General features: G+C 57.1%; 2 protein-coding genes across 3 annotated transcripts; both read right to left on the bottom strand.

Annotated features, from left to right (window-relative positions):
* Nucleotides 1–280: 280 nt before the first annotated feature.
* On the bottom strand, nt 281–5703 carry MSRB1 (methionine sulfoxide reductase B1; the record flags this gene model as incomplete). 2 transcript variants are annotated; one of them, XM_081089866.1, is made up of 4 exons in its annotated part: nt 281–2175; nt 3055–3169; nt 3508–3656; nt 5559–5703. In XM_081089866.1, the coding sequence occupies 4 exons, from the start codon at nt 5611–5613 to the stop codon at nt 2144–2146; spliced, it is 351 nt and encodes a 116-aa protein (XP_080945992.1). The 2 variants fall into 2 exon arrangements, with proteins under 2 accessions (XP_080945992.1, XP_080945993.1); XM_081089867.1 differs by lacking the exon at nt 281–2175 and having other exon boundaries at nt 3057–3169; nt 3540–3656; nt 5559–5613.
* A 302-nt stretch (nt 5704–6005) lies between these two features.
* RPL3L (ribosomal protein L3 like) lies at nt 6006–13510 on the bottom strand. The gene is made up of 10 exons (XM_081089865.1): nt 13376–13510; nt 12694–12886; nt 10746–10914; nt 9406–9541; nt 7857–8043; nt 7605–7765; nt 7351–7452; nt 6774–6869; nt 6439–6558; nt 6006–6147 (listed from the first exon to the last, which is right to left on the bottom strand). The coding sequence occupies exons 1-10, from the start codon at nt 13376–13378 to the stop codon at nt 6091–6093; spliced, it is 1224 nt and encodes a 407-aa protein (XP_080945991.1). The 5' UTR covers nt 13379–13510; the 3' UTR covers nt 6006–6090.
* Nucleotides 13511–14000: the final 490 nt, after the last annotated feature.

The raw sequence follows: 14000 nt of genomic DNA, 5'->3' as shown, positions 1-14000 counted from the left end.
GAAAAAAACTTAATGGATACATTTTGGCAGAGTTCTTCCTTAAGGGGTCCCGACCCCCCCTTCATGCTGGGAGTTCTGGGTCTGTAAACCGTCTGAAGTCTGGGAATTGAGACGTCATGACTGTTTTTATGATTCAAGTTAGACTTTTGTTCTCTTGACCTAGAATTCTTCTGCTTATACAGATCAAGTAAGAATTCAGTAGGCCTCCCATCTATTTCCCTTCTAGGGACATCATGATCAACGAGCCAATGCCATAAATCAATAAGAGTCGACTCTGATTGCTGCTTTGACTCTGCTGTCTATTAGGATAACCACGCCCACCTCGACTTTGGCCATTAAAAGTGCCTCCACTTGGACCCTGGCATCTCAGGATCCAATGTCTCCCAGTGCATTTAGGTTTCCCCATTCCATGGGAGCAGCTCTCATGTAAGAGGAGTGATCACAGAGCTCTTCTGGGATGCTGGGGCTTCCCTGGCAATGGTGGGGAAAGGTGTGTCCTCTGGACATTCCCAGGGTAGGTCTTAAATGACAAATCCACTGCAGCATTCCACTCTCCCTAGGCCTTTGGATCCCTTTATCTAGAGTGTTCTAAGGCAGGTCTGGCATTTCAACTCCACTTAGTGTGGGCCACCTTTTGGTCCATGTCAGCCAACTAAACAAACTATTAGAACCCTTTCTACCCTCAACATTAAATTCAGAATCTCTGCTCAGTGAGCCCCTATCAATAAATTCAGCCTCATCCAACTTTATGTTCTTTCTACCATTATCCCTCCCCTTAATATCTTAATATTTTTCCCCACTTCCCCCAGACGTGTCAACATACATTGCAAAGACCATATAGTTCTTTTGGAGTATAGCACACCTCCTCATAGGTCACATTTTGCACCTCCCCCTACAAGGCCTGGGGCATGCCACGTTCACTGCCATCTCAGTGCCTTAGCACACGCTGTGCCTCTGCCTGGGAAGCTCTTCTTGCTTCTCTCAGCTATCACTGCTGAGTTGAGATGACCCCTCCTCCCTGACCACTGGAGCCAAAGCAGAGTCCTCTGATCACCCCCTCCACACATCCTAGCATCATTACTCTGCTGTAGTTGCTCACAGCCCTTCTCGTCATCTGACGTGAATTCACTGTCTCCTCAACTATGCCACAGACCTGGAGGGCTGTTTGTCTTGCACATGCCTGCATCCGCAGCACCAAGGCTAGAACCTGGCACGAAGCAGATGCTCAGTAAATAGTTGTGGAACAAATGAAGCAATTGTGCAAAGCCTGACGCTTGTTTCCTGGCAACTCTGATGCTGTTAATAAACAGAGCAGGCCTGGGTTTCATTTGTTTATTCATCTCCTAATTATTCCAGAGAGGATTCAAGATGGGAAGGAGGGTTTCAGCATCACCCACCCTCCCAGATGGCAAGAACTTCAGTGCATGTGCAATGAAGCGTGGCCACTGTGCCCTGGGAATGTGTGGACTGTAGACTGTGAGCTCCAGAACCCCCAACTTTGGGCAGTCAAGGTAATGGAGCAATAGATGCTTCCCTCGGCCCAAGTGAGGCAAGCAGCGGCCACACAGATTGTGAAACACGGTTCAGAATTTCCCCTTTTGTATCTGAGAGATCAAAGGTCTGTCCCCTCATCCCACTCCCACCACAAGTCACAGATCTTCAACACTCTGGCTGCCTGGAAGGGTTTAACCAGAGTGAATCATGCAGTGACTGAGGCTGGAGCAGCTGGCTGGGGCCGCCTCCATTGGCATTGTCTCCTGGCATGGCTTCAGGGAGATGGGCACCAGCCTTGGTGAAGGCCAGAGTCCATCTCCGAATTGGGCCACACAGGCAGGAAGGGGGCAGTGGACTGAGAAGAAGTAAAGGCGGGGTGCAGTGTCATTCACAGATGAGCCAAGCCTAGAACCCACCTCCCTGAGGCCAAGATGAGCTGACACAGGGCCCTGCAGGCCCGTCCCGGCAGCAGGATATGGGCCATCGGTGGCAAACCGGGACTTTTCCCAAGGAGAACCAGCGCAGGGTCAAGGCCTTGGGAGCCTTCCTGATGTCTCAGCCACCCCTTCCCTGTTTGAATGTGCAGGGTTTCAATTCCTAATAAGGGTGGCCAGTGAGTGGCCATCTGGGGTGGCCGAGGGCTGCCCACCTACTTCCTCTGGGAGGCAGAAGTTTCTTGGTCTGAAAGAAAGGAAGGGGGGGAGAGAAAAAAAAATGCTCAATTATGTTTCAGATACTATCCCCTGCACTCACACCCTCCACTTCCACCTGCAAGCCCGGGGAGCTGAGAGGACCCAGACACCCAGCTTCGGGGAGTCTGTGTGCCCCATCACAACCTAGAGCCTCTTCTTCCTGCATACAGACAGAGGATAAGTAACTACAAAGGACAAAAGCATCTTCGCACCTCATCATGCACCAGCCCCTACGGACACCCTAGTTTAACCTCAATGATGCAGCAAGCAGGGCTGTCAGCAGCCCCATTTTACAGAGGATGAACCGGACTAGGGACTGGCCACAGTCTCACAGGTGGCAAGTACGGGGATTTGAGCTACAACGTTTTGGGAGGAGTCCTGAGAATGGCTGGGTGTGCAAACAGACATGAGGTGATTTGTGGGCATTTGTGTGACCAGGAGAGCAAAGGCCAGAGAGGAGGCTGAGCTCAGATAAAATGCAGGAAAATGAAATACAACCCCCCAAAACATACTAGGAATAATAAAAATACGGCCAACAGAAGTGCCTACATGAGCTATTACTACGTGCCAGGCCCCAGGTGCACTCTAGTCAGGGGGAGAGCCAGATCTCTGGAGAAAATCCTTTGCCTCGTTCACCCTCAGGTGTCCCTTTTGTGGAGACATGTGATCAACCAGGCACAGGAGGCAGGACATCTGCTCCTCTGTCCCTGTCCTGCAGCTGTCTTTTGGGGTGGCCGTGGGAAGCCCTGCAGTGTGCTTTGTTGTCCCCACGCTTTGTCACTGTAAGTGGATGAGAGGAGTGTGCCCCCTGCCAAGAGCCTCTAAAACGTATGACAGGCCTATTCCCAGCTCCTGAAGGCACACTCACCCTTAGGGACAAACTTCAGAGAGCTGCTGAATATTCAGAAGCGCGACTGTCCCTTCTTGGGGCCGTCGTTCAGGAACTCGTGGCCCAATCCGTTGCCACACTTGCCACAGGAGACCTGGGAAGAGCAGAAAAACAGCCACGTGATTCCGGCCACAAAACCGTCACAGCAATGGCCCCACCTGCCACCAGCGGACCCTGCCCTCCCCATACCCATTTCCTGAGGAAACTGATGGCGGGAGAGGTTGACCTCCATCCTGGAGCCTGCGCAGAAAAGTCGCCCTATTTCCCTGTCCCCACCAAGACCCCAGGCGGTCTCAGAGTTTGGGGTGGCAGCTTCCCTGGCTGAGGGGAGAGACCTGGGGTAGACAGACTCTAAGCCCCTAGAGCTGCAGGGGGAGCAGAAGGAAGGGGTGGCCAACACCCCCCTTCCCACCCCCTACTGCTACCACTCACCTTTAAGGCTTCAGGCCGGTTGTGCTCTGGACGCTTGGCCACACTGTCAGCATGGATAGTCTCCGTGAAGGCTGGCCATGGCGATGAGTGCGCATACTTTGAGCGGCTGGAGAAGAGCTCGTAGCCACACTTGGCGCACACGTAGACACCTGGAGGCGGAAGGAGAGGCAGAAGCAAAGGGCTGCCTCCAGCCTCTTTGGGGTGAGCTCCCAAATCCTTGACCCAGTAAAACGTAGCACTCTCCCCAGTCGCAGTGAGAGGCACACCCTCCCCACATCCCAACCTGGGAATTGGGGGAGACACACCACTGAGTTCACATTTAGTGGTTCTTTTTTTTTTTTTTAAGTAGGGAGTTTGGTTTTTGATTGATTTCAGAGAGGATGGGAGAGGGAGAGAGAGAAACATCAACAATGAGAGAGAAACAATGATTGGCTGCCTCCTTCACACCCCCTACTGGGGATCGAGCCCGCAACCCAGGCATGTGCCCCTGACCTGAACTGAACCTGGGACCTTTCAGTCTGCAGGCCGAAGCTCTATCCACTAAGCCAAACAGGCCAGGGCACATTTAGTGGTTCTTAGCATGTGCCAGAGACCAAGAGAGTCATTTTTCACTCTTATTTCATTGACTCTTCTCAGCAGCCCTGTGATGCAGACCTATCCATTGTACAATGAGGAACCTGAAGCTCAGTGACGCAAACCACTCAGCTGGAGGGTGTGCAACCAGGAAGAAACACAGGAAGTCCGATGAGGACACAGCACTCTCACCCTTCACAGGCCCCACACAGTGGAGGCTATGACATGGCCAGCACCACCACCTAGCCCCCTTCCCTTCCCAAGTGGCTGTCCTGTTGCTCAGCGAAGCCTTGAGCTGGGCTCCCAGCCATAGCCACTGGCTGGCTCTCCCTGTCCAAAGAGAACGGCCTCCAGGCCAGACAGGGGGCCAGGGAGAACAGGTTTTAACCTACTCTCAAAAGAGCACTTTGAAGAAAAAATAAAAAAGAGCACTTTGATGGGAGGAGAAGCGGGGATTGATTGGCAGAACAGGAAGCAGGTATCCCTTACCCACTACCTGGCTCAGGGTAAGCCTCCCTTGGAGTCCCCGAGCTACTCAGCCTTTACCAGTAACTGCAGGAGGAAGCAAAGAGGACCCAGGAGCTGCTGCAGTTGCCGGCCTGGCAGAGCAGCCTGAGGGTCCCAGGGCAGCGGGTTTCAGGGAATGGCTTTGCCCAGAGGGTCCTCTGTCACAGCAAATATCCACAGATGTTCAGCGCCAGAGCCTAGTGCTCTGGAGAGCTGATACCCGACAGATTCCATCCCAAGTAAGTTGCTGCCCTAGTCTCGCCTACGGCACGTTTTTTACCAAATTAGTCCATTACCAAGCAGCCCGGCCCAGAAGGGGACTCAGCAGGGCTTCTCAGAGCCTGGAGCCAGTGCTGCGGGCTGGCCACGCCACAAACCACTCCCAGACCCACTCCCCCACCCCGCCCAGGCTGCCCGGCCAAACTTCACTGCACCTGGTTACCCGACCCCGCCCGGGCCCGGGGCAGGTGGGGGAGGCTCCAAGGCCAGCACATTCGGATCCGAACGGAACGTTCTGTGCTTCTGGCTCACCTCGCAGGTCCCAGGAAACGGCGACGGGGAAAGGGCGGGGGTCACATCAGGGAGAGGGAGCGGCCGCTGCCCCTGGACAAGGCCCTCTTCCACCGCGTCCCTCCGAAGTCCAGATCCTGACCCGGAGCCCTACCACCCCCTCCCCTGTACCCTGACCCCACTGATTGCCCCGCAAACGGCCACGTTCACCTTCAAAGGCTTTCCTCCTTGGGGAGAGTGACCCCCTCTAATGTCCTCCTCCCCTCAGGTCCCCCTACTCTCCGAGCCCCCCAGATGCCTCCCTCCTCCGTGATCCCCTTTATCTACAAGCGCTCCTCCCCGCGCGGTCCCACTCGCCGCCCCATCCCCGGGACTCCAGGGCTCCAGCACCATCCGAGGGCAGCGACGGCCCCTCTCATGCGCGCCCCCTCCCCGCTGCTCTGCCAGGTCAGAGGTTGTACCCGGATCAAAGTGATTCTGGAAAACCTCGCCCCCGAAGAAGCTGCAGAACGACATGGCGCCGACCGGACCGCTGCACGACCGTCGCTCGCTTCACTTAGGTCTGAGGCCACCGACCGCAAGCCTGCACCGAGCCCCCGCGGGCGCGGCCCCGCCCCCTCCAGGAGACCAATCACGTCCAGGGACGCCGCGAGGCCCGCCTCCGGAGGGCCCGCCCCTTCCCGGGAACCAATAGGACCAGAGTTCCGGGTTCCTCCTCCTGGAGGCCCGCCCCCTCCCGAGAACCCGCCTCCTCCAGCCTTCCCAGCAGGCCCTGCCCATCGACTTGTCCTGAGGGCCGCTCCTGTGCTGCGTTCCCGCGGGCCAGCGCCAGGGGGCGCCGCCGAGCTGCGCTGGGTTTGGGGTGTGCGCTCCCGGCCTTTCCATGCCCTCAATTCAGACACCGCGGGAAGAGTTGCCTCCAGCCTTTATTAGACAAGGGCGGGGAGACGGGGTCTCGCGCGCTTCTTTCAGGCTCCGTCCATCCCAAGCCGCCTACAAGTCTCCCGAGGTCTCCGGCTTTTCTTTATCAAGATGCTTCTTTTGGGGACCCTGTGGGATTGGGGACCGGAGAAGCGTTTATCACAGGGGTCTGGCTCAGAATGCTGCCCCTGGCCAGCCGCCTGAGTCACCCAGAGCCGGCCCTGCCGGCCCCTCCCATGGTGGTCCCTCCTCTACCTTCTTTTCCAGCAAGAATTAGTGCCCAGGGCTAGACTCTAAAAGCCCCCTCCTATGGTTGAGTGCGGGGGGCATCCTGCCACCCCAGTCTGCTCCAGCTTCCCCACTCTGGAGCAGGTGGGATGTGCGGTCTGAGCCCCAGAGAAGGGCGATGGGGGGACTCACCATGAAGACCCTTTTCTCTTGGGCTGTCTGGAAGCGGCCGTGTCCAAACTTGGAGGTGGTGTCTATGAACTTGAGTTCAATATTCTCCAGGGCCCGGCGGCTGTGGTGCACCAGGAGGGACTGGGGATCCGGGGGAAAGGAGAGCCTCAAGACGGAGGTTCCCACCCCCTCCGGGAACCCCCAACCCACCCACCCATCTCCTGCCCGAACCCCTCTCTTTTTGCTCTCCCCATCCACTGCCCCTCTTCTGAACAGGCTGGAGGACAGGGCAGGCCAGCCACCCACCCCTCGCAAAGCCCATGGGGCTCCTGCTCCCCAGCTCTGCCTGCCCTGACCTTCCTCAGTGTGATGACTCGCTTCTTGGTTCCCGCGATGCAGCCCTTCAGCATGACGAAATCGTTGTTGACCTCCCCGTAGTGAGGGAAGCCACCCTGTGGGGAGGCGGGTCGGGATCCACATTGAGTTGGGGGGTAGCTGGGAACCCTGGAAGAACTCCCGTGCCCGTGCCCAGCTGTAATTGGAAGGAGCCAGAGCTGGCCCCCTGGCCAAGAGTGACACCCTCTATCACTGCTGAGCCACACCCTGGGTCTCCTCCCACAGTGGGTCACTTAACAATCTGCATTTTACTCAGGGGGAAACTGAGGCTCAGGAGGGTGGAGTCACCTGCTCCAGCACATACTGCAGCTGGAGTTCGAACCCAGGCAGCCTGTCTCCATGGCCACAGTCAGAGCTGCTGCACGCTGCACCCCGCGACAGCAGTTGGAGTATAAGCTCTCAGCAGAGGAGGCTCAGAGAGTGCAGGAAGGAGGGGGTTTGGTGGGGCCTGAGCTCTTGGGGCACCCCAGCACCTCCCGCACCTACCCCACACATGCTCACCAGGCCCCCTCAGCCAAACCGGCTGCCCAACCTCACCAGCGGCGTGATGGACTTGTCAGTCAGGTCGTAGCTGGTGGACGCGTTATTCTTAACCACCTTCCCATCCTCTTTGTGGAACCCCCGGCCAATGCGGTAGATCTGCCAGGAGCACAGGGCACATGGAGGGCAGCAGGTGACCCCCGGGGCCAGCACTGTGTCCACACCCGTCAGATGTGGGCTTAACCCCAGGCACTGGTGGGTGCATATCCGAGCCTTTGGGGAGCGGGCAGTGTCTGGGTCATGTACCCCACCTTCTTGTTGAGCTCTGTGCGATGGTGGTAGCCCTTCTGCCCAGCCCGGGCGATAGAGCAGCCCACTCGGGCGGGGTGCCAGGCGCCGATGCAGGCCACTTTGCGAAGCCCCTTGTGGGTCTTCCGAGGCAGCTTCTTGGTGTGCCAGCGGCTCGTGACCCCTACAGGCGGGAGGGGCTGGTGGCTGAGGCCCGTCTGGCCCCATCCCCTCCAGGCGGCCCTCCAGGAGCTGCCATCTCTCCCCAGCCCTACCTTTGATGCCCCGGCCCTTGGTGACGGCGATCACATCAATGACCTCGCTCTGACTGAACACGCTGTGCACTGGCACCTGCTTCTCCAGCCGGGCCTGGGCCCAGGCCACCTTCTCGGCCACGGTGCCGCCGTTCAGCTGGATCTCCATGATGTGGGCCTTCTTCTGCCGGAAGGGCAGCAGCTTCATCTGCAGGACACAGCGCGCCAGTGCGTTCCCATGGGGTCAAAGCCGCGCTTACAGGCGCCGCATGGCTGGCTGCGGCCCCCGTCGGGGTGGCATGCCTGCATTCATTCAGCAGACGTTCCCGTGCCCGATCTGGCTATGAGCCGTGTCCTGTGCTAGGCACTGGGGGACAGCATAGAATGCGGCAGACAGGGTCCTGGTCCTCACAGAGCCACCATCTAGTTGGGAAACAGAAGCCAAGTATCCTGGAGAGGGCAAAGTGTTCTGGTGGACTATTAGGGGGGAAGGGAATCGTCATTGCACATAGGGTGGCCCTGGAGGGCTTCTCTGAGGAGGTGGCACCAGTCATAAGAAGGAGCCAGTAGGTGAAGAGCTGAGGCTTCTGGGACAGAGGGGACCACATAGGCCATGGTCCTGAGACAGGGAAGAGCCTGAGGAACTGGGAGGACAGAACGGAAACCAGTGTGTCTAGATCAGCAGTCACCAACTGGTGGTCTGCGGACCACTGGTAGTCCGTGAGGTCCGAAAGGTGGGCAACCGCTGGGCTAGGCCATGGGGAGCAAGGAGTCAGACATGAGCAGCGTCCTGCCGGGCAGGTCTTGTAGGGAGGAACTTGAGTTTTGTTCCAAGTGTGGGATCTAATGCAATCTAATTTCACGTTTTTAAACTTCTCTGGCTGCTGCTCGGTGAGGCACAGGTGGAAGCAGGAGCACGGTCAGGTCACGGCAGAGCGGTCAGCAGTGAGCACTTATGGAACACCTGCTGCGCACAAGCTCTCGGCGGGTTCTGGAGACACAGCACTGAACAGGCAGCGTGGCCCCTACCCCCAGGAGCTCAAGGGAGATGGACATTAACCAACGACACGGGTAACTAGGAACTGCACGTGTGAGAGTAACTGGGCAGGGGTGGGGGGTAGGGAGGGAGTATCCCTGCTCAGGGCCTATGAAAGGCTTCCCTGAGGTTAGACACCAAGGAATGTTCCAGAATAAGCCAGAGGGTAACCTGTCAGCCCACATCAAGCCAGACCCCATGGACAAATGTGGATGCGCACACACACTTCTAGCAGAAGCCACAGGAGGAGCTGGCCTTCTACACCGGGCATTTGGCAGGAGACCCAAGCCCTCTGGGGCATTTCAGGACCTTGGTTGACCACCGGGCATGGGCAATGCCCCACAGCCCTCAGAGCGCTCTGGCACCCGGCATGTCATCCCTGGAGCTACAGACAGCCAACCCTTTGGTCCTGTGCCCGGGACTCACGGTATTTTTAGGCTGACATTTGCCAGGGCTCCTGGAGGCTGGGGTGGGGGAGGGGGAGCCCAGCAGTGACCTGGCCGACTGGGCGTGGGCTGAGGTCACGGGGCTGACCTGGGTGTGGACGATGACCCGAATGACCTTGCAGTACTTCTTCATGGCGGCAAAGTCTTTCTGGAGCTGTTTCTTGCCATCGGCGTCACGCCACCGCTTACAGGCCTTGGTGAAGGCTTTCTTCTTGCTCTTGTGCCTGAGCCATGCACAGAGGGTGCTCAAAGGGGCCTGCTGGGTGGGTCCCTCGGCCCCTGCCCACCTGCCTCCCACCAAACATGGGTCTTAGAACAGTAACTGTCCCCTTCCCTCCTCCTTTCCTTCCTGGGGGTGGCCACTGCCAGGACCTCCCTGGAGTCCCTGGGCTGGCTCCACTCACCACCTTGAAGCTCGACTGCCCCTCCCTCTGTGAGCCTGTGTCCTCCTCTGTAAGCTAGGCTTCTCCCTGCCCCCTAGGGGCTGCGGGTGAGTGCCAGGTGTGCGGGAATTTGGGAAAGGGGCATGCTGGCCACCTGCCCACACTGATGTGGTTGCTGACCTCACTTCAGAAGCAAACACCTGTACTGCACATTGTTCTCAACCCTCACGGGAACTCTGGTTGATGGACACCATAATCCCTATTCTACAGATGAAGAAGCCGAGGCTCACAAAGGTCACAGTCCCTGGATGAGGGGCAAGTTGAAAACAAGACCAGATGGCATTTGCCAGGCACTTTCTCAGTTGAACCCTTGACCCACTTTGTCCATCTAATCCTCACAGCAGCCCCAAGGTGCAGGGGCCTCTCCCATTTCCATTGGATGGTGTCTGTGGCATGCCTAATGGTGAGGGGCGGGGTTAAGGGGCTGACCTGGGTGTGGCCTCTTAGGCTCTGTTAGCCAGCTTGCCAGTGGCCACACTGGCCCACTCTGACTCTAGGGCCCATAGAGGGCCAGGGCTGGGCTGTGCCTACATAAGGAGGGGTGTGTCTGTGAGGTGCCTCAGGTGTCGGGGAGGGGAGCTTGCCTTGTACCAGGGAAGATTGAGGCCTGAGAATGCCTTTCTTTCTGATGAGAAGAGCTTGTCAGTTGGCTGTTTCCCTTTTCACCCTGGCTGCTAGGAAGCTCGGAGCCCACTCTGACATTTCATCAAATTAGTCCCTTAATTAACCCTGAGGATTAGAATACCTGCTTCCTCTTTTTCCTCTATCCCAATTTCCTCTCGAGGCTCCTAATACTCATCTTTTACTGAATTGAAGGCATCCTTTCACACACACACACACACACACACACACACACACTTTCCTGCCCTTCACATACTGCTGACACTTCTCCTCCTGCCCACCCCCATCATTCCAGCACAGGGATGGGGAGCGAAGGGCGCCCCATCCCACCAGCCCAGACAGGGTCCGCCCGGAGGGCCCTCACCAGTCCTTGTAGAAGCGCCGGCGGCACTCATCACTGAGGTGCTCTGCAAAGATGGTCTTGAAGCTCCGCAGGCCGCGAGGGGTGGCCACGTAGCCCACCACGCCCACCACCACCAGAGGTGGCGTCTCCACAATCGTCACAGCCTCCACCTCCTCCCGCTTGGAAATTTCTGGATGAGACCCAGAGACAGGCATGGAGGAGAGCTTCCAGAGCCCACGGGTCAGGGAGGCAGAGTGGAAGGGCCAACCGCAGTCCCTCCTGCCTGAGGGAGGACGGAGCACCGCAGCCCCAGGGCTGCTGGGGACAGAGACCCGCTCCTCAACCAGAGCCCTCGCCGACCTCCAGCCCCGAGCCTGCCTGCCCCCCTGCCCCTTCTCTCCCTCTCTGCCTGGGCATGGAGCAGCTGCTGGTCAAGGCCCCACCGGTGGCCCATGCGAGCTCTGACACTGAGATCTCAGGCAGGGCCTGACCTGCCCCCTGCGCCTTCTCTCCCTCTCTGCCTGGACATGGAGCAGCTGCTGGTCAGGGCCCCACCGGTGGCCCATGCGAGCTCTGACACTGAGATCTCAGGCAAGGCCTGACCTGCTCCCTGCCTCAGTTTCCCCACAAGACCACCTGGGAGTTGACTAGGAGAGCAACAGCCATGGCAACATCCCCCAAAGGGTGGGGTTAGGCCTCCTTTAGTGGGGCACAAAGGGTCGTTTTTTAATTTTTATAGTTAAAATGTATGCTGATGAGTTCTAGGTAAAAACCTATAAATTGTCGGAACCCATGATTTTATAGATGTTATGACTGAGGCTATTACAAAGTAAAAGAAGTTCTTTGTTTTAAAAATATATTTGGAGCCCTGGCCGGTGTGGCTCAGTTGGTTGAGTACATCGTCCCATACACCAAAAGTTCGCCGGTTTAATTCCCAGGCAGGGCACATGCCCGGGTTATGGTCTAAGTCCCCAGGATGGGGCATGCAGGAGACATTCTATCGATGTTTCTCACATCAAGTCTCTCTCTCTCCCTCTCCCTTCTCTCTCTAAAAATCAATAAAAATATTTTTATTTAAAACACACACATACACACACACACACACACACACATTTAGGAGAGCCATGGCTGATGTGGCTCAGTTGGCTGAGCACTGTCCTGTACTCCAGAAGATGGCAGGTTCCATTCCTGATCAGAGCATACACCCAGATTGTGGGTTCAATCCCCAGGTGGGCATGTGTGGGAGGCAACTGATCGATGTTTCTATCTCACATCAATTTCTTTCCCTCCCTCTTTCAATCAATAATTTTTAAAAAAGATAAAAGGACTAAAAGATATATATGTATTAGGAGAGATGAAAAACAGGCGAGTGGTTGCCAAAAGTTTGGGGGAGGGAGTGGCTGTGGCTATAAAAGGGCACCAGGGGGACCCATGTGGGGTGGAATATTCCGAGGTGATGGGTACACACATGTACACATGACAGAGCTGTATAGAACCAAATACACATGTGCACACGCAAACACAACTGGGGAAACATGGGTCAACAAGCATCCTGCTGTGACATAGCTTTCGCTTTACAAGAGGTTTCCATTGGGGGAGACCAGGTGAGGGTACCTAGAATCTCTCTGTGTTGTTTCTTACAACCACATGTGAATTTTAATGACTCCAAAACACTAAATATAACTGGGTGTTTGCCTTTGACTCCTAGCTCCTCCACTTACTAACTGGGCCACTGGCAAGTTTTATAACCGCTCCATTTCCTCATCTGTGAACCGGGGGCAGTGACAGGACCCACCTCAGGGGACTGACTGCCTTTCCCATGGGCAGGGCCTTGCCCTCTCTGGAGTCACTTCCCCTTTTGGAGTCCAACCCTGGTCTCTAGCATTGGGAAGTTCTTCCAGATCCCCGGGCAGTCGGAGGGACTCTGTCCAAATCCCCCCGCCCTGTGGACCCCTCTGCGGCCACTCACTGAGCCCCGGCCGGTGCACCTCTCGCAGGGTGTGTGTCATGCCGGCCTTGTAACCCAGGAAAGCTGTGAGGTGCACGGGCCGGCTGGGGTCATCCCGAGGCCATGTCTTCACCTTGCCCCGGTGCCGGCGGCTCCTCTTGTGGGGCAGGAAGCCCAGGTGTCCGTGCCGAGGGGCAGAGAACTTCCGGTGGGACTGAGGACAAGAGGAGGTGGAGGTTGGAGCTGCGGTCACTCTGGTGAAATGGCTGGATGGTCCCAGAGCCCAACCCAGAGAAAGGAGCTAGAGACCCGAGATAGCCGCTCCGTGGTCTTCCGTGCCTCCATCGGTCCGCAGTAACAGAGGGGAAGGTGCGCCCAGGGCAGTGTCTTACGAATGGAGTCAGCAGCAAGTCCTCCTCACCCACAGGTTTTCTGCCTCAGTGGGCTCAGCCTGGCTGGGTCCAGGCGGGGGAGGCCCACATTGTGGCTAAGGCTACAGACACAAGGGGCTGCTGCCATCCACCCATCTTCTTGCCTGTTCTAGGCCTGGCCGTCCAAGTTCTGGCCTCTGCGGTCCCCTCCAATCCCCTACTCCTTTAGAGGCCCCAGGACTATCCCTGCTGGGGGAGACTCCAAAAGCCCACCTGCCCCGCCCCCCCCAGGAAGCCGGCTTGCTCCAGCTCCAGCCCCCCAGCCCACTGACCATGGCCGCGGATCCCTGCAGGTCAGGAACGAAAGGGGCCTCCCTGTCAGGTGCTGGAGGTCGAGTGGCAGGGCCAGGACACACAACAGCCAGATCCCAGATTTAGCCCCTGGCAGGAGAGCTTGGTCATCTCCCGTGGCGGGTGTGGGCTCTAGTGCCAGGAGCGGGCTTGGCCTGGGCGGAGCGCTGGGGGGACATCAAATGGGCATGGGGACACTTGGAGCCAAGGCTGGCACTCCTTTCCTCAGAGGCCCTGGGATGGGCCTTTGCTTTCTTCCTTGTGAGACTTGCTCCCAGGAACAGCTTGGCCTGGTGGGAGGCAGAGAAAATCTCCCGGGGGCTTCTCTAGGGCAGCTGCTGAGGGTCTGAGTTCAGTTTGTTGGCATTGAGGCATCCTGCCCTGAGTACTGTGAGCCTGAGCTGCAGGGAGATGGGGAGGACTGACTCTGTGCCCAAAGGATCCCCAGGGCCCTGATTCAATATCAGGATCCCTTGACGGTAATAGCTGTAAGCCAAGAACATTTAGATACTTTTATGGGCTGAAGTTTCTCATGAAAGGGGTTTTGAAAGCTCTTATTTTTGATACAAAGATTCTATGGTTATAAAGTTCTGTAGCTGCAGAACC

The sequence above is a fragment of the Myotis nattereri genome (assembly GCF_964212035.1).
Source record: "Myotis nattereri genome assembly, chromosome: 4".
NCBI classification, from domain to species: domain Eukaryota; kingdom Metazoa; phylum Chordata; class Mammalia; order Chiroptera; family Vespertilionidae; genus Myotis; species Myotis nattereri.
This window is presented reverse-complemented; position numbering and strand designations above follow the sequence as displayed.